At 43.8% G+C, this 23,696-nt stretch overlaps 1 protein-coding gene across 1 annotated transcript in view; it reads left to right on the top strand.

The window, feature by feature from the left end:
* Window positions 1-23,696, top strand: part of LOC124795850 (serine/arginine repetitive matrix protein 1-like) — a 90,758-nt gene that overhangs the window by 61,351 nt on the left and 5,711 nt on the right. The window contains exon 4 of the mRNA XM_047259931.1: window positions 11,675-12,233. Within this exon, the coding sequence (XP_047115887.1) occupies window positions 11,675-12,233 (559 nt within the window). The remainder of the gene's footprint in view (window positions 1-11,674; window positions 12,234-23,696) is intronic.

Raw genomic sequence — 23,696 nt, 5'->3', positions numbered from 1 at the left:
GAGCCACAGAAGAGTGATAATTGTAAATTCAGACAGTCCCACAAATCAGTAAACAATTCATCTGTTTCCAGCCCAATCAGCCCGACGAAATTATGCAGTCGATTTTATAAACTGACCCTCGTACATATTCGCAAATATAATATTTAATTATTTGATGTGTGGCATCTAAGTGCATTTCAATTTTGAATTGCATAACGTTATTTGTAAACATTTAATAATTAATCACAAACATGTAGTCCTTCTATACGGGGTGTAAAGGGTATAAGTGCAGATACTTCGGTATGTGGTACATTAATATGTACACACATCAGTGTGTTGTTTGTTCTTTCTCTGCGTAGAACAGTCTTCCTACAAACACGTCACAAACTTTACTACGTAATGTTTTCTGAATGGTCGTAATTGCACCACAAAGTGGACAGTATAGACTAACCGTTATGTGTCCAAGCATCCACATTTCAAAACCTGACCTACTGCTCAGGGTAAAATAATCATTAATAGCTTGATCTTTCCACGCGTTTTTGTAAATAGTACCCAACCTAAAAACATACATCTTATAGCAGCTATAATTATTTGTTTGAAAATAATGTAAATACTGATTTAATGCTGTTCAATACACCGGCCTCAGCCAACAATAGCATTTATAACAGTTACACCATATATATTTGATGGAATCTGAGGTTGCCAACAGGAATTCTTCGAAACCCGGTCTACATGGTCCGGCGCTGCATTCTTTCCTCATGTTTTGGATAGTCTGCTTCGGCTCACCACAGTCACATGCTGGTGAGGACAGCATTCTCCATTTCAGAAGTGAATCTCCACATCTTTAATGTCGCATTCTCAGTCTGTTGAGAGTTGACGACATCTTATGGGGCTGAGCAAAGCCAGGAACTCTCTCAGTAATACAACGATCATGTTACTGGTGTATTTTGGAGCCATTTTCTCTTACAGAAATTGGTTAAGTTAATCTTAGTGAGACTGTATGGAAATGCAAGAGGGAGATGTCTCGAACGATGTCTGTTGCTTCTGATTTCAGGGATGTCAGAATGCTGCGGTAATCCAGTGTTTACTAGCATCTTGTTGTATTCCCTGGCCAAGGCTTCTTACCTTCACGGATTTGGGGATAGTATGTGCCTCACGGCAGGCAGCCAGATGGTGGGAGTAGACCTAATTGTTCCCGAAATTATGAGCATGGTATTATTAAGTTGAACATCAAGTTTGTTAACATGAGTGCTTTTCAGCTGTTCCGGTGCACGGTACTCCGCCGCCGAGTGCACCAAGCACAATGCAGAAGTCCGCAGAGTTGTCGCTGATGATCTCCATGTGACTCCACAAAGTTTTGAACGAGATTATTTATTTCCTGTCCGCAGAATGAAGTTTTCTTGAAGCGGGATTTAAAAGAGAGGTTTCTTTCTATCGCGACACCCAAGTCTGTTGTCTCCTTATTGTGGTTACGGCATGTGTCATCAACACAGACTTCCAGAGCTCTATTGCATTGTTTCTAATTAAGCAAATCACTTCTGTCTTAGCCCCATCTTCGAAAGTATTCAGCCAGTGCATAAAAATCAGATATCAGAATTTCTTCCATAGTATCAAAACAAGTTTGCTTTATAGCCATGGCCCAAAATCAGCATAGCCAAATTTTTCACAATGTGTTTCTGGCATGCCGACAATGTAAAGGCTAATGAGCAATGATGCTAATACCGAACCTTGTGGTAAGCCATTCTGGAGAAATTTCTGACTACTGATTTTTGTTTCCCACGATGATCCGGATCTTTCTGTAACCAGTCATCTTGCCAATAAGCTCTGTAACATTTTCGCCTGAGGTTATCTTCATAAGTTTATAGAGGTAGTAGGGTTGTCTGGGGAAGGAGACCAAACAGCGAGATCATCGGTCTCATTGGATTAGGGAAGAATGGGGAAGGGAGTCGGCCTTTCAAAAGAACCATCCCGGCATTTGCCTGGAGCGATTTAGGGAAATCACGGAAAACCCAAATCAAGATGGCCGGACGTGGGATTCAACCGTCGTCCTCCGGAATGCAAGTCGAATGTGCTAACTACTGCGCCACCTCGCTCGCTGAGGTAGTAGGCCTTTTCTCCATGCAGTATAGCAGATCAATAAAAAGCCACAGATATTTTCAACGTCTCTTGAAAACCCGCTTCAGAATGTGATGCGAGAGCCAGGACGTGGTCTGCACAGCTTCAATTGGGGCAAAATCCGGCTTCTTCTACACGGATAGCTGTGAGTATTGTTTAACCAATACTATTTAGCAGTATTCGTTCCAAAAATTTATATACCGCACGAAGCAGTGAAATGGGACCATAACTTCGCGTAAGATCTCCATGTTTAGCTGGCTTTAGGAGAACAATTATGTTGACACATTTAAGTTCTTGGAGCATGTTTTCTGTCTTTAGTCGTGAGTTGAAGAATTCTGCTTACCATATTTTCATGTCATTAAAGCTAGGAACTTCACCAGCTTTTGTGTTCTTTACTGTTGCTGAAATCTCTTCAGGGGTGATGCTGCAGGTATATTTAGTGTCTAATCCTGCTGTTGCATTTAGTTTCTTGAGTTCTCATTTAATAAGTGTTGTGGTCTCTCGGTAATTTCTACTTGAGATGTTTTGACAATGTGCGAAGCTATTTTGTTAGGAGCTGTGAGGCTATGTTCTCCTTCTAATTTTTGAAGCAGGGAACATGCTTTTCTACTGGATCTTTTGAAATGTATCGTCTGAGAAGTTTCCGCTCACTTGTTTTGTCATGCAGTATCAAGACTGTGTATCAATTCGTATGGTTTTCCTCTGTCATCGCTGCTTTGAAAATCATTGTAACGTACCTCACACTTGTCATCTCAGTCTGGAATGTATTACTCGTATTTTCGATATCATCTGAATATAGCTTTTTTTTTTTTTGCTGTATTGAAACTTCTTATAGCTGACAACAGATGAAGGAATCCAGCTCAGGCATTTGTCAAGGTCTTGAGAGAAAGCACTCCAATTAGATTTTTGTAGGTTCCACCTAGGTTGAGGAATTGAGGTTCTCAGTGAGATATTTGTGCCGATTTCTACTAGAGCCGGACGGTGTCGACTATAAGGGATACATGACAGAGTATTCCGAGTTGCGCTGACCAAGCGATGCTTTTCATAAGCTGTGACAAAACATAAATCTGCATAGTGCTTTTGTTTCCAATCTGCTGACCTGAAAAAAACGCGATCTTTAATATCGAAAATAAGACGGATGTTGCTTTCTTATGCCCAGTTTACTAAGGCTTCACCACTGGTATCAGTCATTTTAAATTACTACTGTGTGTGGTAACTCTTAAAGTCTCCTACAAAGACTACAGGATGTCGGAATGTTTGAAGAACATACGTTGGTCAGGGATAAGTTGTATTTGTAGATATTACATATGATCACTTTCCCAATTTTAATAGCCGCTGAGTGGATGTTGTAGTCTATGACAGTGGGTAGCAGGTGAGCGTTCTCTGTTTTATTCTGGACGTATGTGGCTACAAAATTGGCATGGCAGCGCCAGTGATTTCATATCCTAGTATTTTTCCTCTAGAGCGTAGATGATCTTCATTATCTGTATGAGTTGCCCGTATGACAACTTCGTCGATATTGTCCTCAATCAATGTTTGTGCAGAATTTAGAATTTTGTTATATTTAATACCTTCAATGTTCAGTTTACTATTTTAATGCTTGGCCCAAGTTTTCTATTTGTTTGGCCCTGAAAATGGCTCCTGACGTAATGTTGTGTCATTCCTTCTAAGTCTGTTATGTACATCTTGTATTACCAGCAGATCTAGAAAGATAGTCTGGCAACTAATTGTGTTGCTTTCTAAGCAGCATCCAGGGGTTACGTATTGGGCACTCTGAGGTTTGGACGTGAAACAACATCGACCCCCACAAGTATAATTTAAAAGCATTGATGATGCCTTGTGAATAAAACGCGAAACGGTTCTGTGTGTAAATTACACATCACAATTTATAGTTACTCAAGTAAACGCAATAAAATGATCAAGTTCGCAAGTGAGAACAGAACAGAAACAAAACACAAGAAAATGTTCTGACGTTCATATATAATCCCCTCGTTGAAATTTCCATGCAGATTAATACTGTGTGTCAGACCAGGACTCGAACCTAGGACCTTTGCTTCGCGGGCAAGCACTCTACTAACACGACCCGTTCTCACAGCTTTACTTCTACCAATACCTCATCTCCCAACTTCCCAATTTCACAGAAGTTTTCCTGCGTAACTTGCAAGAGTAGCACTCCTGTAAGAAATGATATTGCGAAGAGAGGGCTTAGCCAACTTTTTTCATTTGCCAGGGAGTTTCATATCAGTTCACACTCTGCTGCAGAGAGAAAATTTGTTCTTGGAACATCCTCCAGTCTGTGGCTAGGCCATGTCTCCGCAATATCCTTTGTTGTAGGAGTGCTAGTCCTGCAAGTCATGAAGGAGAGCTTCTGTGAAGTTTGGAAGGTAGGAGATCAGTTATTGGTGGAACAACGGCTCTGAGGAGGCGCAATGAGTCATGCTTGCGTAGCTCAGTCGGTAGAGCATTTACTGGCAAAAGCCAAAGGTCCCAGGTTGGACTTCTGTTCCGGCACACAGTTTTAATTTGCCAAGATGCTTCATATCGGCGCACTGCAGAGTGAAAATTCGCTGTGGAATTCCCTGGCTATTTGCACAGATGTACACATCACGATTACCCCTGAAAGTAATTTTTTTGTTTGCCTGCTCATGAACAAAATCTAGGTCGAATACAGCTTCTGCTCTGATAACTCTCTCACCAGTAGAAAATTTCTCCTTTACACCTTGCCCACCTCTTTAAGAAAATGATGTTTTATAGGCTTACCTGATAATATTAGTATTTCTGGGAACAACAGGGTATATGCGAACTGAAATGAGACCATTTGACGCATACACGCACCATGGTTGAAAATATTTGCTGTCTTTCATTGTGTTGCAACTTTAGTGATCAGCAGTGTAAGACATGATGCAGTGCCTCACAAAATAACTAAAGCATCCGGAAGGGGAGGAGGAAAAGAAATGAAATTTCACGGATTCAGCTGGTATGTGATGTTATTGCAGTGATTACAAAATCTAGTTATATTTACAAATAATTTGGTCGTATGAGCCAGCTTAGGAGAATGACGTTGCACACCTGTATCCTGCATGCAGACAGTGATTCGGTTCGGAACGGGGCCATAAAGCCTTGGTACCCCAACCTGAGGCAAACAGGTCCAAAATTGTTGTTAAGTGGTGGTTGATGTAGTGGTTACTAGCACTGGGATAGAGTTGAAGTCCGAGCTGGTCCCACACATGTTGTGTTGGGGACAGATTTATTGATCTTTCTTCCCATGGAAGTGCCGCAACATCACGCAGACAGTTCATAAAGAAACGTGTTTGTGTGTGGACGAGTATTATCCCGTTGAAAAGTAGCACGACGATACTGTCACAAGAGACGTAATACATGAGGAAGCAGCATGCTCCTGACATAACGTTGTACCCTTAGACTTCCCTCATCACTGCCTTTCGCGACGTATAGGCACATCCTATGGATCCCCACATTGTGACGTCTGGAGTAACTGCACTGTGTCTCTCCAAAACACTGGAAGAACGTACTTGTCACTAGGTGGCCGACATACTAGCCGACAATGATCATCTGGGACAGTTCAGATCCACGATTCATCACTGAACACAATGCTACGGCATTCATCAGCAGTCCTTGCATCCAGGTCACAACATCGCTCCGTACGCAGCCGCTTGTGTTGTGATATCAGCAGCAGCATACTCATGGTACGGTAATTCCCTAATCCGGCTGTTAGCAGTCTCCGACGAATGGTGTGGGATGATGCAGAATCTTACTTTAATAAATACAACAACCAGCCACTTTGTTATGTAGTTCTGCTTAAGGTAATACGCATTTCGGGCTTTCACCCATCTTCAGTTAGCGTAATACATGTTTGAATGCCGGCCGATGTGGCCGAGAGGCTCTAGGCACTTCAGTCAGGAACCGTGCAGCTGCTACGGTCGCAGGTTCGAACCCTGCCTCGGGCATGGATGTGTGTGATGTCCTTAGGTTAGTTAGGTTTAGGTAGTTCTAAGTCTAGGGGACTGATGACCTCAGATGTTAAGTCCCATAGTTCTTAGAGCCATTGGAACCATATTTGAATTTTCAGTTTGTACATAGTTGTAACATCGACAGGAAATTGGATGCTGCAGTTGCCCTACAAATTAACAATTTTGTTCAGCTACTACACTTAGTGAGTGGCATATTTACGATGTACTGCTGTTTAGGTGTACTACTCTGTTTGTTGTCTGTCAGATTTTTGCGTTTATGGATGTGGTCCAAACAATTTTTTACTTCTGTTTTGCAGAAAGTGGCTGCCGACTGGCATATTTGAAACTTCCTTGCAGATTAAAACTGTGTGCCGGACCGAGACTCGAACTCGGGACCTTTACCTTTCGGGGACAAGTGTTTTACCAACTGAGCTACCCAAGCACAGTTCACGACTTCTCATCACAGCTTCAATTATGTCAGTACCTCGCCTCCTACCTTCCACACTTCACAGAAGCTCTTCTGCGAGACTTTCAAAACTAGCCCACCTGCCAGGAAGTTTCACATCAGCGCACACTACTCTGCAGACTGAAAATCTCATTCTGGAAACATCGCCTAGGCTGTGGCTAAGCCATGTCTCCGCAATATCCTTTCTTTCAGGAGTGCTAGTTCTACAAGGTTCGCAGGACAGCTTCTGTAAAGTTTGAAAGGTAGGAGACGAGGTACTGCCAGAAGGAAAGCTGTGAGGACGGGGCGTGAGTCGTGCTTGGGTAGCTCAGTTGGTAGAGAACTTGCTCGCGAAAAGCAAAGGTCCCGGTTTTGAGTCTCGGTCTGGTACACAGTTTTAATCTGCCAGGAAGTTTCATATCAGCGCACACTCCGCTGCAGAGTGAAAATCTCATTCTGGAAACATCTCCCAGGCTGTGGCTAAGCCATGTCTCCGCAATATCCTTTCTTTCAGGAGTGCTAGTTCTGCAAGGTTCGCAGGAGAGCTTCTGTAAAGTTTGAAAGGTAGGAGACGAGGTACTGGCAGAAGTAAAGCTGTGAGGACGGGGCGTGAGTCGTGCTTGGGTAGCTCAGTTGGTAGAGAACTTGCTCGCGAAAAGCAAAGGTCCCGGTTTTGAGTCTCGGTCTGGTACACAGTTTTAATCTGCCAGGAAGTTTCATATCAGCGCACACTCCGCTGCAGAGTGAAAATCTCATTCTGGAAACATCTCCCAGGCTGTGGCTAAGCCATGTCTCCGCAATATCCTTTCTTTCAGGAGTGCTAGTTCTGCAAGGTTCGCAGGAGAGCTTCTGTAAAGTTTGAAAGGTAGGAGACGAGGTACTGGCAGAAGTAAAGCTGTGAGGACGGGGCGTGAGTCGTGCTTGGGTAGCTCAGTTGATAGAGCACTTGCTCGCGAAAAGCAAAGGTCCCGATTTCGAGCACACAGTTTTAATCTGCCAGGAAGTTTCATATCAGCGCACACTCCTCTGCAGAGTGAAAATCTCATTCTGGACCAACATATTTGTTTACAGCCACAAAATACATATGGTCAAGGATTATGTTTCGCTTACAGGTTCTGTTAGGGTCAGAGGTCATATTTTGCTTAATCAAAATATTATGTTTGACCACACGTATTTTTCGGATGTAAAAAAAGATGTCAGTTGGCAATATGGCTGATATTGGGTTCGTTTCATGCAAAATAACAGTAAAAAGTGTTTGGGACACACCCATAAATGCAAAACTTTGCATTTGTTATTTAGTATAGGGCAGCTGCAGGATTCAGTAGGCTGTCGATGTTTGTAACTATATACTGACTGAAGACTCAAATATGTATTACCCTAATTGAAGACAAGTGAAAGCCCAAAACGCGTATTAGTTTAAGTAAAAATGTATAACAAAGTAGATGATTGCTATAATTATTAAAGTAATATAATCCACAGCGGCGGACGTCAGCAGTTAGTACAGAGTGTTGCAGCGAGTCCGATACTTGTTCTTGGATGGCGTGCACAGATGTAAAGGTGTTACGATATGCTTGGTGCACAGTACACCGATATTCACTTGTGCTGGTCAGATATGGTCGACTGGAACCTCCGAAATCATTAAGATTGCCATTAGGTTCCCATGCATTCCAACGTGAGCCTACTATACAACCGAATCCCCCCAACATATGGATATCGCACGTTTCAACCAGCTTCTCATTTGGAGACTCACAATGTGACCATAACGTACTGTGTCAGGTGCTGGTAACGCTGTCACACAAGTATGCAACACCTCCATGCCCTTCACAGTGATCATTCAACATGTATTGTTAACGCCCCTTGTATGCCCTACCGGGCCTGGTAACATTTTTTTTTTTCATTTGTTTGTGTATCAGTAGGTCTTTATCTAATACATTTTAAACGGGCACTACTGACTATACATTACTAATTTATAGCAATTTTGAAAGTGTTTATCTTTACAGTGACGTGAAACATTTGTGATACTGATACCTAATTGACAACTCAGCTTCCCCAGCTAATCTGGGAAGTTGCCCGTCTCTGCCATGAGGAGCAGTCCTCTAGTATCTACAACCACTGCCAGTCTAATTTTACTTTATAGTCCCCTACACGCTCTTCTTGAACTACACACTACTTTACAAAATTAACTGCTTTTCAAGCAAAACAACAAACAAACTACACTACCAGCAGTGAAAAAGTTGTACATAACGTGGTTGTCTCTATGGGTAATTTAGTCATGTTCGGGATGCGCTGGTTGAGCTTTGACTACAATCTTGAGTATAAAGTATCGGACGAGCAGGAAGGAAACCGTGAACCATAATCCATCCCAGGCATCCTCCATGTCTATTTTCCAACAGACAGGAGAGACGACATTCATCTGCTTCTCTGGCCAAATTCAATGTTCGTAAGTCCCGGCAAATGTTCTGTTTTACACCGGCTAACACATATTTTTGGCAATTCATTTTAGCCTCCAACACATCTCAGATGTATCTGAGGTGTGAGACTTGTCTAAACATTGAATCCCCCATCATTTTGAACATATTCCGTATATGCATGTTTCGATACTTTATCAACCAGCTTCTTAAAGATCGTCAGTTTTTGCAAGTATTGAACGATTTCTAAGATATAGTTTCTAGTTATTAGTTGCTTTTCGTCAGAGACAACCTGCTAGACGTCTTGGCACTCATATATGATGTGCTCGCGTGTCCCCATAAGGACGCCACAGGAACACTTCGATGTTCATCCTCTAAGTGTTCGATGCAAATACGCCGTGTAGGGGTCAAGACCGGCGAGAAAATGTATTAGTCCCTGTGACAGTTCCAATATTTTCTGTTTCAGTCTTTCTTTGACGTCTGGACGAAAGGCGTGAACCCATCTTCCTGTGTCGGAAGCATCCAGTTGACTCCGCCAAACTTCTGATGTTGTTTTCTTTTAGGTCCTTTGTTGTAGCCTGGTAACAACATTAGTGTTGTTACCAGGGTACAACAAAGGACCTAAAAGAAAACAACATCGGAAGCACTCTGGTGGCTGTTTAACCAGTCACAGGGAACTGCAACTATAAACATATGCATACCCGCCGAAGGTGCGTACATGTACATTAGGGTAGCCCTTATTTTTATCTTTCTAGAAATGGCTCCCACCTCCGTGTTTTGTTCGAATTAATAAAAAAGACGGTATGGGCAAAATTTCAGCTCAAACAGACAACTACAAGACGATTCTAATCGACCATGAAGTTTGGAATTCTTGCTGTGTGAACTTCATTACGAAATTTGCCATTGTTACTGTTATTAAATAAAGCCGTATTATTAGAGATAACCCTCTTTCAAAATTGTAATCCTAATATTGTAATATGTAATAAATATCATAATTCAATTAATAGTAAAACATTAATTGTATAAGTATAGACACCTGTACTAGCCAGGTGGGGGTAAAAGTGGCCTCTGCCTATTATTTATCTTCTGCAGCCGTCATCAAATTTTTGAATTAGTGTTGAGGACGTGTTACGAATAACTGAAAGGGACTGTTTCTGGAACTTTCCAAGACAAGGAACTCTTCAAGACATTTAGAGTAAATGGGTCGAAACTCTGCACAAACAGTACTTGGTTGGCGGCAATGAAGTACCTGATGATGTACGAGTTGTTATTCTTGAGTTTCATGAAAACCAAATTTCTACGCAGAAACAACCGCAAGATGATTACTGAGAACTACTGGAGTTAACGATGACATTTTTTGGCGGCATTCCAAACAGTGGGGTATCGTTTCTCATCGCAGGAGCTGTAACTGATTCTGGATGGATGGCAAAGCCCATATACGCATTCAAGTTATACATGGTTCAAGATCAACTCCACTTGTCTGGTATGGAGAACTCATTAACAAGAATATGTAATTTTCTCGTACAGATGTACATGCGGGACTGATTTTCGTCAGCAGGAGCAAAAAGGCACGTTACCATGATTTTCTATTCGTGAGTGAACTGATAAATTATAATGATCTTGATCGAGTAATCAGTAAGGCTGCTACAAATAGTTTTCAAATACCATTAGTACATACCTCCAGAAACTGGGGCTTTAGTTTTGTTTGATGACAATATCCGAAAAAAGGTCGAGGCAAATGTGGCTCAAGTTATCTTGGGATTAGGAAAAGATGAAGAAGAGCAAGAAAAAAAAAATCAAGTGAAACGGTACATTTTGCACAGAGATGACCTCTCTTGTTTTAGGAATATTGACTTTCCATCTTTTGTAACACCTGTTACGAAAACATTCTTCACAAGATTTTCTATCAGTACTCATTTTTTCCACAAAGACCCTTGAAATATGGAAAGACGACTCCTATTACAAGAGTGTAATTCAAGAAGTTGAGCATATGGTTATTCTGAATGACGTTGCAGAAAGAGGTGTCAGACTCATTCAACATTACAGTAACAATCTCCTAAAAGACGCAACTGAGGAACAATGTATGTGTTTTACAGACTGTAAAAAGTACTCAGCTACTACCAACTCTTTCGTTATGAATAAATAATGTCCAGTCCTCATTAAGTCACATTATCTTCTGATTCTATAGAAATGAATGTCTAAAATGATAATTGTAAAGAAAACGTTTGTCAGACTGAAAATGTATATATCTTCAAAAATAAATTTGATGTTTACATTTTCGTGTTGTTTCTTGAATTCCTCGAATGAATTTTCAGTCACAATGATTTTAAACAATTAATGGGTTTGCCTGACTGTGTCATTACCCTCGCGAAAGACACGTATGCAGTGGAGATCAAGAAGAAAGCAATGACTTTTAAGGGAAATGGGTGCTGCGGATGCTATGCTCCAACTTGAAGGCGTTTGATGGTCGTCTAGAATTTATCAGCTTGCGATGGAATTTTTCACAGTTTTTTTTGTCCGTTGGTATTAAAGGTGGGGGTGGGAGAAGCAAAGCTCTAAACTTAAGGAAATTACATTCAAATAAGGACTACCTAATGTACGTCAGCACTAGACCATCTATTCTGGGTCCTTCAGTTTTTTTGTGAGGCAGTGTAGTTGTTACAGCGAGGGTGATTTCTTACTGGTATATTGGGGAGTGGCGTTTGCTTCCTAAACTCGAGTGTGGGTCACGGTTGAGGATCTGTTTCCGGTGTTGGCAGACGGCGGAAGAGATGGCCCAGGGCACGGCTCGCGTCCGCTTCGAGCGCAGCGTCAAGTCCGCCCCCGCGCGCCGCCGCCTCCGCACGGCCAAGCTGCGGCTGGCGCGCCCCCGCGGAGACGAAGACTCCTCCGACGAGGTGGCCGACGGCGTCGGCGACGCCGAAAAGCGCTCGCAGCTCGCCCCGCCGTCTGCGGCGGAGCCGGCGGCGCGGGAGGCGGCCACGGACGCCAAGAAGGCGGGGGGCGGGCGCCGCGGCGGTGCCAGGGGCAGCGTCGACGTCGTCACCATGGTGTCGCTGCTCAGCCCCGAGCACAGCGACGCCGACGACAGCGACGGGCCCGCCGCCGCGGCTGCCTTCCTGGCCGCCACGCCCCGCGGCTGGCTGGAGCACGCCGCCGCCGCCGCCGCCGTCGCCGCTGCCACGCCCGCGGTTGACGACGCCGCCCCCGCACAGTCCGCGTCCCAGGCAGACGTCGGAGCGTCGTCTACCGCCTCTTCGGCTGGCGCGTCCCTGCAGCCGACGCGCGTCGTCTGCCTTCGAAAGTCTCCCAAAGCGGGTAAGTACCGCGTGCTTATAATTAAAGTGCAGTTACAGAATTCCACTGTGAGCTGTAATTATCGTATGACAGCGAAAATTGGTAGATATTCTAATGCGTTAAGGCAGAAGCGATTTGTGCTTGGAGAAATTAGTTCCAATTTTGGCCACCAGTTGCAAGTTTGGTGCCGTTAATGCAAGAAATGTTTCCATATATAATCGATTAGGAAGGGGGCGTGGGTAGAAAAGATCAAACAAGTGATAAAGCCATAATGTTGACATTGTTGTTAACTGCCACTTACACAATTTGTTCAATATGAGCATCGGAGACGTCGATGGAATGTTGTACAGCGCCAGATTCCCACCAGGTGGTCAAAATTGGAACTAATGTTTCTCCATCGTAAGTCGGTTTCTCGTTGACATATCAGAATATCTAACAAGTTTCGCTGCCATACTGTAATCACTGCCCACAAAGGACTTCTGCGAGAGGCTGCATTTTAATTATAACCACTCAGTATAAGTCACTTCGTGATTCACTTACCCTTGGTTGCTAATCACACTTTGGTTCAATGCTTTCATATCGCTACGTTTCTATCCCTGCCTATATCCGCACAATGTTATTCAGCCGCGGATCTTCGTTTCAGTTCTGGTCGGGGAGCAGGGCGAGGAGAGGAAAACGTGGGGAGGAAGTCACGGGTTTTTACTGTCCCCTTCCTCCCAGCATAACTTGTCGGCATCCCCGCACTTAACCTGACTCACGTGCTTAAGATTTCAACAATATCAATAAAAACATGTAGATTGTTCAGTCCATCCATAAATATATAAAGTGGATGTATGTTAGAGGGTTGGTACTTTAATAGCAGCAACTATTTATTTACAGCGCATACAAAATAGATACGTGTTTCAAAGTTTTACTGACCTTCAAAGTATTGACCAGCATTGTGTATAACCCGTTGCTAGCGATGTGGAAGTCGTAGGATACTCTTCGCAGTGCCAGTTGTGTTGACAGTTCGAGCGGCGCGGTCTATTGCCCGACGAATTTGTAGCAGCTCTGAAGCGAATGCCGTGAAGTGTTTCCTTCGGTTCAGAAATCGAGTTGACCACATGAGGGCTTAAGTCAGGGAAGTGCAGTAGATAGTACAGCACTTAGCAGTCCCATCAGTCAGACAAATCAGTAACAGCGGGCACTGTACGTGCTTGAGCATTGTCCGGCAAAATGATGGCCAGGGCCTGGAGAAAGTGTCATCACTTCTGTCTCTATGCTGTTCATTTTTGGAGCACAACCGGCGACCAGCTTAGAGACAGGAGTTTTTGTCTGTAGTTCAACCACGCCTAGACGGTCAGTACCACGGTTCGATCACGCCCGCATTGTTACTTTGTGCCAGGAAGGGGTCTCAATAACGGAGGTGTCCAGGTGTCTCGGAGTGATCCAAAGCGATGTTGTTCGGATATGGAGGAGATACAGAGAGACAGGAACTGTCGATGACATGCCTCGCTCAGGCCGCCCAAGGGCTGCTACTGCTGTGGATGAACGCTACCTTCGGATTATGGCTCGGAGGAACCCTGACAGCAAGGCCATCATGTTGAATGACGCTTTTGGTGCAACCACAGGACCTCATGTTACGACTCAAACTGTGCACAGTAGGTTGCATGATGCGCAACTTCAGTCCCGACGTCCATGGCGAGGTCCATCTTTGCAACCATGATGCCATGCAGCCCGGTACGCATGGGCCCAACAACATATCGAATGGTCCGCTCAGGATTGGCATCAAGTTCTCTTCACCGATGAATGTTGCATAGGCCTTCAACCAGACAACCGTCAGAGACGTGTTTGGCGGCAACCCGGTCAGGCTGAACGCCTTAGACACACCGTCCAGCGAGTGCAGAATGGTTGAGGTTCCCTGATGTTTTGGGGTGGCATTATGAGGGGCCGACGTACGCCGCTGGTGGTCATGGAAGGCGCCGTAACGGCTGTACGATACGTGAATGCCATCCTCCGACCGATAGTGCAACCATATTGGCAGCATATTGGCGAGGCATTCGTCTTCATGGTTGACAATTCGCGCCCCCATCGTGCACTTCTTGTGTATGATTTTCATCAGGATAACGACATCTCTCGACTGGAGTGTCCAGCATGTTCTCCAGACATGAACCCTATCGAACATGCCTCGGATAGATTGAAAAGGGATGTTTATGGACGACGTGACTCAGCAACCACTCTGAGGGATCAATGCTGAATCGCCGTTGAGAAGTGGGACAATCTGGACCAACAATGCCTCGATGAACTTGTGGATAGTATGCGACGACGAATACAGGCATGCATCAATGCAAGTCGACGTGCTACTTGGTATTAGAGGTACCGGTGTGTACATCAGTCTGGACCACCACCTCTGAAGGACTCGCTGTATGGTGGTACAACACGCAATGTGTGGTTTTCATGAGCTATAAAAAGGGCGTAAATGATGTTTATGTTGATGTGTATTCCAATTTTCTGTACAGTGTTCGGAACTCTCGGAACCGAGGTGATGCAAAAATATTTTTGATGTGTGTATATTTATTCTTTACTAGTAAGGCACTCCCACAGTCGAATCAACTTAAGGTAATCCCTGGCATCTGGCAACGGTTGTCACAGTTTTCAATTGCGAAGTGCAAACGACTGTATGTGAACACAATAGTCGTCCGCACAGCAATGAAGAGGCGTTGCCATGGAGACGTCAACGGAATCGCGTTGCAGACATACGAAGCAGCTGCACCCAGTCTACGGTAACTGTCTGGGATTATCTCACACCGAGTCTAATGCAGTAATGCAATTAGGATTTCGTTTTTAATATAAAAATGGCAAAACGAAAACCTTTGGAACGCCGGGTTTGTCAGTTAGTATAGTTCATAATATTTTTTAGTCTTGATTATCTGCAAGGTTTACTTGTAAGCCAGTCAGTTTTCGGGTATTCTTACTGCCCCAGCAGACAAACGATAGAACACTGATAAACACCACACAGCAACTGTTCTGTGAGTTACTCATTAGTTGACACCACACAGAAGCGACTGGCACAGAGTGCAGCCGTGCATGTTGTAAATACTGTTTGTTGGCATTTAATACACTTATACATCTTGCAAAAGTCAAAAACACACAGTCAATTTTGTGGTTGTAAACTGCATCCTCAAGTGTAGTAATATGAAGTTTTTTACCCAAGGAGATGTAAAAGTTACTAGTAGATGCATATCAGAGCACTTTATAAAATCGATAAGGAGGTTACCGATAGCTTTGTTCACTCCTGGGCTCATGATTTGAAATACATATTTTTTTTATGTATCTTCACTCTACAAATGGAGCTGATCCACGGTAAACAGCCAATCCCAACTGTCTTATTGTGGTTTACAGTCATATTTCTACTTCTCTGGCTCACAGATGTCATGGTTTGATATTAGGTAGTTTCACATAACCATTTTGTTAAAACCTGCAGCGATATCTTGCGTTATATCCAGATCCACAACATAATAGTCATCTACACTAAGCTGCTACAAAATCCCATGCAGCTCTTCCATTAATAACCCATTTTAGCATCAGTCAGTTCCACTTTTTATAGTATAGCTACAGAATTTTTATATTTCTTCGAAGCGGTTTTCAGTGCTGCCTTGCCGATTTTTATCCCAACATTCCTATTGTTGCCACATTATCGTTCCCCTGTAGGAGAAATGGTAGCTTCTTTTTGATCTCCTGTTTTGCAGAGATGAACTTGGAGAATTTCCTGTGTTGATAACTTAAATGAACCATACATTTTCTTCTTTAAATTATAAATTGTCTCTTCTCTATTGCTTCCGACAGTCCACTTGATCAAAGAATTAACCATCATACAGTTATCGCAAAACGCTGTTGTAACGGATGTAAACACATTTAAATTCTTTTTGCTAAGGAATGTAACATTTTCAGCGCAATTTATGTTAACAATATCAGTAACAAGATTGTCCAGGTACTCCAGTAATAACCACAAATCCAAGGGTTTGTCGGTTACTTAAGTCTTCCTCCCTAATAGCTGAGGGAAGTTTAGCATGTTAGCGGACGTCATGATTAAACTTTGCACTACCACAGAAGACTGATCAGTTATGGCTGTCAAACCTCCTTTTGTACTCTAAAGATCGAAGATGGTGGTGCTTCGAGTCATGTGATCTTCTGATCATACCTTCTAAATTTGGTTGCACTCGCAATCCAATTACAAACTCCTAGCTCAGTTACACATCGTGTGTGTGTGTCTGTGTGTGTGTGCTGCGTTCCCTAGTTCCACGCAATTAAAAACTCGTACTGTGTGTGTTGGCAAAATGTATGGTCAAGCGATAATTGTTTTAAACCGTTACTGATCCTTTAGCAGACGACATATGTGGTGTGTATCCAACATGGTGCTGAATTCGTTTTTTTTAGGGTGAAGATGGCAGTTCTCGTTGAAGCAGGAAGATACCCTATGTGATCAAAAGTATCCGGACACCCCCCCCAAAACATACATTTTTCATGTTAGGTGCATTGTCCTGACACCTACTGCCAGGTACACCATATCAGCGACTTCAGTAGTGATTAGACATAGTGAGAGAGCAGAATGGAGCGCTCCGAGGAACTCAGGGACTTCGAACGTGGTCAGGTGACTGTGTGTCACTTATGTCATACGTCTGTACGCGAGATTTCCAGGCTCCTAAACATCCCTAAGTCCACTGTTTCCGATGTGACAGTGAGGTGGAAACGTGAAGGGATACATACAGCACAAAAGTGTACAGGCCGACCTCCGTCTGTTGACTGACAGACACTGCTGACAGGTGAAGAGGGTCGTAATGTGTAATAGGTATAAATCTATCCAGACCATCACACAGGAATTCCAAACTGCAATATTATCCACTGCAAGTGCTATGACAGTTAGGCGGGAGGTGAGAAAACTTGGATTTCATGGTCGAGCGGCTGCTCATAAGCTACACATCACGCCGGTAAATGACAAACGACGCCTCGCTTGGTGTAAGGAGCGTACACATTACACGACTGAACATCAGAAAAACGTTGTGTAGAGTGACAAATCACTGTAGACAATGAGGCGACCCGATGGCAGTGTGTGGGTATGACGAATGCCTGGTGAACGTCATCTGTCAGTGTATGTACTGCCAACCGTAAAATTCGGAAGCGTTGGTGTTATGGTGTGGTCGCGTTTATCATGGAGGGGGCTTGCACCCCTTGTTGTTTTGTTTGTCACTATCGCAGCACAGGCCTACATTGATGTTTGAAGCACCTTCTTGGTTCCCATTGTTGAAGAGCGATTCCGGGATGGCGATTGCCTCTTTCAACACGACCGAGCACCTGTTCATAATGCACGGTCTGTGGTGGAGTGGTTACACAACAACAACATCCCTGTAATAGAATGACCTGCACAGAGTCCTATTCTGAATCCTACACAACACTTTTGGGATGTTTTGGAACGCTGAATTCGTGCCAGGCCTCAGCGACCGACATCGATACCTCTCCTCACTGCAGCACTCCGTGAAGAATGGGCTGCCATTCCCCAAGAATCCTTCCAGCACCTGATTGAACGTATGCCTGCGAGAGTGGAAGCTGTCATCAACCCTAAGGGTGAACCAACACTATATTGAATTCCGGCATTACCGATGGAGGGCGCCACGAACTTGTAAGTCATTCTGAGCCAGATGCCCAGATACTTTTGATCACATAGTGTACGTCAGTCGCTCAGTGTATCGATATCTTGTTGCTTACGGACAGAACAATAATAAAGCAAGACTGTCAGAAATATTGTTTGTTATTTATAACGCTAAATGGTCACCTCGTACATACGTATGAAGCCGTGGATCTGCAACCCACGACAACAAACGACAAATAATAAATTTGTGTGGCTCAACGGCCTGGTGCAAGTCTTTCAACTGGACGCTAGTTCGACGACTTGTGTGTCCCTAGATATCCCAGTTATCCAACTGGGGAAGGGTGGCCTGCTGTTTAACGTGGAATCCGAACCATGTGACCTTTCTCACGAGTCCTCACACCGTTGAGAAGTGGATGCTACATTAAAAACAAGATTGAAATATCCATACTTCGAACGAGATTCGAACCCGCGAACTCTCGGGCTGAATGCACTCCCTCTACCACAAGACTACCAGGTCCGAGAAAAAACGGGTGCAAGATGAGATGGAGGAGTAGGAGATTAGTGTTTAATGTCCCACCGAAAACGAGGTCATTAGAGACGAAGCATAAGCTCGGATTAGGGAAGAATGGGGGAGGAAGTCGGCCGTGCTCTTTCGATGGAACCATCCAGGCATTTGCCTAAAGTGATTTAGGGAAATCATGGAAACACTAAATCAAGATGGACGGACGCGGGTTTGAACCGTCGCCACCTCGCTGGGTAAGAAATGAATTTGAGTGGTGGAATGTAGAAGGAGCTCAAAAAATATCAATTAAAATAAACAATTAATAGATCTCAGCTGTTTGCAGAAAAAGTGCATAACTTTCAGTAGATTATATTGCAAGCAGTGTGTAGTGGTTCTACAGGATGTCCTTCCCTCCCGCCACTCCCTTCGCAAAAGAAAACTCCAGGCTTTAGGGACAGGTCCGTTACATAAAAACAATAAAAAAACAAATAGTAAATATAGGCTCTAAAATGCATACCTTGGGAACTATGAGCACGTGTTCATCTTCGATACTATGAAACAGATCTCCTCTACTGCAAGAACTTTGGTTTTCATATTTTGGAGGGAGGTAGTATGGACCAGAACAAGAAAAAGTCTAGTAAACATGGTCTCTAAAATTCATACCTTAAGAGCTATGAACACTAGTTTAGTAGAATAAATGTTTTTCTCTCTACCGAAGATGAACAAGCGCTCACAGCCTTTAAGGTATGCATTTTAGAGTATATGTTTACCAGGCACTTTTTTCTAGGTCTGGTGTAAGAAACCTGGTCCTAGAGCTTTTCGGCGTTTCCTTTTTCTTTTTGGACACCCTGTATATGTATCTAAGCCGCCTGTTGATAGGAGCCATGTGATTTTAGGTATTACTTGTTGAATATGAGTGTCCTACAATAGCTAATAAAAGCCGTATACTGTTGTGTATTGGTTGTCCTAAGAGTGTTATCGACAAAGTTGTCCCTGCTCACATCTTTGTGTTGGACTCAGTAACTGCTAGTACTAAAGCGTGATACACGCATGGGAGCCAGTTGTAAACTTTCAGAAGAGAGGCGGATACCTGAAAAATACTAACGATTCTTAGACGTCATCATTTATTTTACACTGATAGGTCGTGAGGCCCTGCGAAGGGGAATGATTCACAGCTTTTCAGATAGTCGACCGGCAACAGAACGGTGTGGGATGTATCAGCTCAAATACGCCTGTACCAGGAACGTCTGGTTAATTATTATCCATGACCCGGCGAAGCACGCGTAACAGCTGTATAGCCGCTAGGCACGAAAGCTTGCATTCGGAAGACAATTAGTTTATGAACGATTCGTCAGCGTACCTTGTTGAAGGCCACCCCAATTGCATTAATCGCTGTACTGGCACCACAATCGATTGTAGCCCCTCTGAGCCCCAGATTTTCGATTTACGGAATGTACAGGCGAAACGTAGCTACCATAAGGCCAGTGTAGCACCAAAGATTGGTGGTGTTTAAATAACTGCTAGAGAAAAATGGAATATGTCTGTTTAAAAATTGTTGCAAGCAACTGATTTCTATAACGGGCAGCGAAATGAGCATGTGACACATGCGAAAAAGTAAGTTAGCTATTCATATTTTCAACAGTAATTGCCATAACTTTACTACGTTTATCCCCTATGATACAAGACACTCAGTGCCTTCATGGAAAAATGTTTACGGTTGTCTGTGGAAGCATGATTGTACCCAGATATGCACCTCTTCGTCCGAAGCAAATCGACGATCACGAATGTCTTTCTTCATGGCTCGAAAAATACAGAAATCGCATGGGTAGAGAGAGAGATTATGTGGAGGATGTGTAAGGGCACACCAGCGAAACTTTTGCAGCGTAGTCGAAACAATAGGCACGCCATGTCCGGGAAAGCCGTGATAACCTTTTTCTTTGACTATAGGGGCCCACTGCTCATTGACTTTCTGGAACACAACACCACAGTTAAAGCACAAGGGTGCGTGAACACTTGCAAAACTTGAAGCACGCCATCAAGTCCAAACAAGTCCAAACGCCCAATCGCCCAAGAACGTTGGCGGACGGCATGATTCTGTGGCAGGATAATGCCCGCCCATATGATGTAAAGATTGTTTTGAGTACTCTTCAGTAGTTTCACTCGAAAGCCCTTACCCATAATCCGTTCAGTTCTGATCTCTCCCCATGAGATTTCCATATTTTTGGAGCCCTGAAGAGAGACGTTCGTGGCCGTCGCTTAGCTTCGAACGAAGAGCTGGGTACAATAAAGGTTACGTACGCAACCAAAAACATTTTTCCATGAAGGCATTGACTATCTTGTCTCTCAGTGAGATGAATGTACACTACTGGCCATTAAAACTGCTACACCACGAAGATGACGTGCTACAGACGCGAAATTTTACCGACAGAAAGAAGGTGCCGTGATATGCAAATGATTAGCTTTTCAGAGCATTCACACAAGGTTGGCGCCGGTGGCGACACCTACAACGTGCTGACATGAGGAAAGTTTCCAACCGATTTCTCATACACAAACAGCAGTTGACCGGCGTTGCCTGGTGAAACGTTGTTGTGATGCCTCGTGTAAGGAGGAGAAATGCGTACTATCACGTTTTCGACTTTGATAAAGGTCTATGGCGAGTGCGGTTTATCGTGTCTCGACATTGCTGCTCGCGTTGGTCGAGATCCAATGACTGTTAGCAGAATATGGAATCGGTGGGTTCAGGAGGGTAATACGGAAGGCCGTTCTCGATCCCAACGGCCTCGTATCACTAGCAGTCGAGATGACAGGCATCTTATCCGCATGGCTGTAACGTATCGTGCAGCCACGTCTCGATCCCTGAGGCAACGGATGGTGACGTTTGCAAGACAACAACCATCTGCACGAACAGTTCGAAGACGTTTGCAGCAGCATGGACTATCGGTTACGAGACCATGGCTGCGGTTACCCCTGACGCTCCATCACAGAGAGAAGCACCTGCGATGGTGTACTCAACGACGAACCTGGGTGCACGAATGGCAAAACGTCATTTTTCGGATGAATCCAGGTTCTATTTACAGCATCATGATAGTCGCATCCGTGTTTGGCGACATCGCGATGAATGCACATTGGAAGCGTGTATTCGTCATCGCCATACTGGTGTATCACCCAGCGTGATGATATGGTTGCCATTGGTTACACGTCTCGGTCAGCTCTTGTTCGCATTGACGTCACTTTGAAGAATGGACGTTACATTTCAGACGTGTTACGACCCGTGGCTCTACCCTTCATTCGATCCCTGCGAAACCCTACATTTCAGCAGGATAATGCACGACCGCATGTCGCCGGTCCTGTACGGGCCTTTCTGGATATAGAAAATGTTCGACTGCTGCCCTGGCCAACACATTCTTCAGATCTCTCACCAAAGCTCTTGTTCGCATTGACGTCACTTTGAAGAATGGACGTTGCATTTCAGACGTGTTACGACCCGTGGCTCTACTCTTCATTCGATCCCTGCGAAACCCTACATTTCAGCAGGATAATGCACGACCGCATGTCGCCGGTCCTTTACGGGCCTTTCTGGATACAGAAAATGTTCGACTGCAACCCTGACTAACACATTCTCCAGATCTCTCACCAATTGAAAACGTCTGGTTAATCGTGGCCGAGCAACTGGTTCATCACAATACAAAGGAAGACGCGGCGGTCGGTCGGTAACCTTTGGGCCTCCGAGGCTTGTTAGGATGGTGTTTAGTCTTTAATTTCGTATAATATTAAAGTTATAGTCAGTGGATATGCCAAGAGGAAATATTACGAAGAGAATTCAAGGTAATTCATCAGTATTGTCTTTTTTTAAAAGGCGAAGCAATGATCGTAAGTAAATATTTATTACAAAATGTATTCCAGTGTACTCAGTTTTACCACTACAGTGCACTAGAACACCTAGTCTAGAGGAATTTATCTGTGTTATTCAAACGGATCTAAGTGTAGCATATAGTCCATTAAGTTCTACGCATTTTATTTTTCCTTGATTCTTCCCGACAAGAAGGTTTATAAGAAATTAGCGATTTACCCGTCGTGGCTTTTCCCGTTTTACGCAGTAAAAGGACACTACACAATAAGAATGTATCGAGGGTATTCTTGTAAAGTAATAAATTTCCAACCTGTTCTAGGTTTTAAAAGCATAGGTCTGTATTTTAAACTACGAAATACATTTTTTTTTTTTTGCGGATTCTTTTCACTGTCTTAAAACGTAGAGGTCTTCGCCTGTTACGGTTCCACTCAGCAGACTGAACAGAAATTTTGCAGGAACGAAGATTTTATTTAGTTTGAAAAACTATTAAATTTGAAATAGTTACGTGAGTATTTAGGGCGTTATGAATAATAATCACACGCACACTGTCGATAAATTTAAATGTTACTATTATTCAACTTTCTTAGACTTGGTAATCACAAAATACTTAATAATCCAGGTTTAAGTTGGCACGTTATAAGAGTTTTAAGTACCATGGAAATGTATAGTTTGAGGCATTCAGAAAAAAACGGTTTTATGCCCTAGTTTGTTCGTCTTTTTTCAGGGGCTCTCCTGTTGAGACTCCCTTGTGATCTATTAAGTTGTCGTCCTCCCCCCCCCTCCCCCCCTCCCCCCTCTCCTCCTTCCCTCCGTCGCCCCATTTATATAGTGCTTGTGCCCGTGCGTTCAGTTACTCGTTGATGGTATGGGGTCCGAAAATTAAGATAAGAAAATAAGAAAATAGAAAACCGTGTAACAAATTGCTTTTTCTGAAATTAGTTCACAAATGGTTCAGATGGCTCTGAGCACTATGGGACTCAACTTCGGAGATCATCAGGCCCCTAAAACTTACAACTACTTAAACCTAACTAACCTAGGCACATCACACACATCCATGCCCGAGGCAGGATTCGAACCTGCGACCGTAGCGGTCTCGCGGCTCCAGACTGTAGAGCCTAGAACCGCACGAATTAGTTCACAGAATACCGCATTAAAGCTCTATCGTCCAATAGTCACACGGACAAAAACTAATTCATACTGACATTCTTGAGTTGTCACGGTTCTGCCTGATTTTGACGTTTTCCCTGCACGGTATTTCGTTGTCGTGACTCGTCATCTTCATCACGTGCTACGTGATGCTGATCGTCGGATGGAGGCTGTGTTTAACTTGTACACTTTACCTTCTCGCTACGTATGTAGTCCGCTCGCGCGAGTGACACCCTTGGCTATCCGCACCACCTGGAATCTCTCGAGTATTCTGCTTTCGTTTCAAGCCGTCAGGTCTCGTGCAGGCTTCACTGTTAAGGACCAAATACAAACTCTATTAGGGAAGGATGGGGAAAGAAA

Source organism: Schistocerca piceifrons, chromosome 4, assembly GCF_021461385.2.
Source record: "Schistocerca piceifrons isolate TAMUIC-IGC-003096 chromosome 4, iqSchPice1.1, whole genome shotgun sequence".
NCBI classification, from domain to species: Eukaryota; Metazoa; Arthropoda; class Insecta; order Orthoptera; family Acrididae; genus Schistocerca; species Schistocerca piceifrons.
This window is presented reverse-complemented; position numbering and strand designations above follow the sequence as displayed.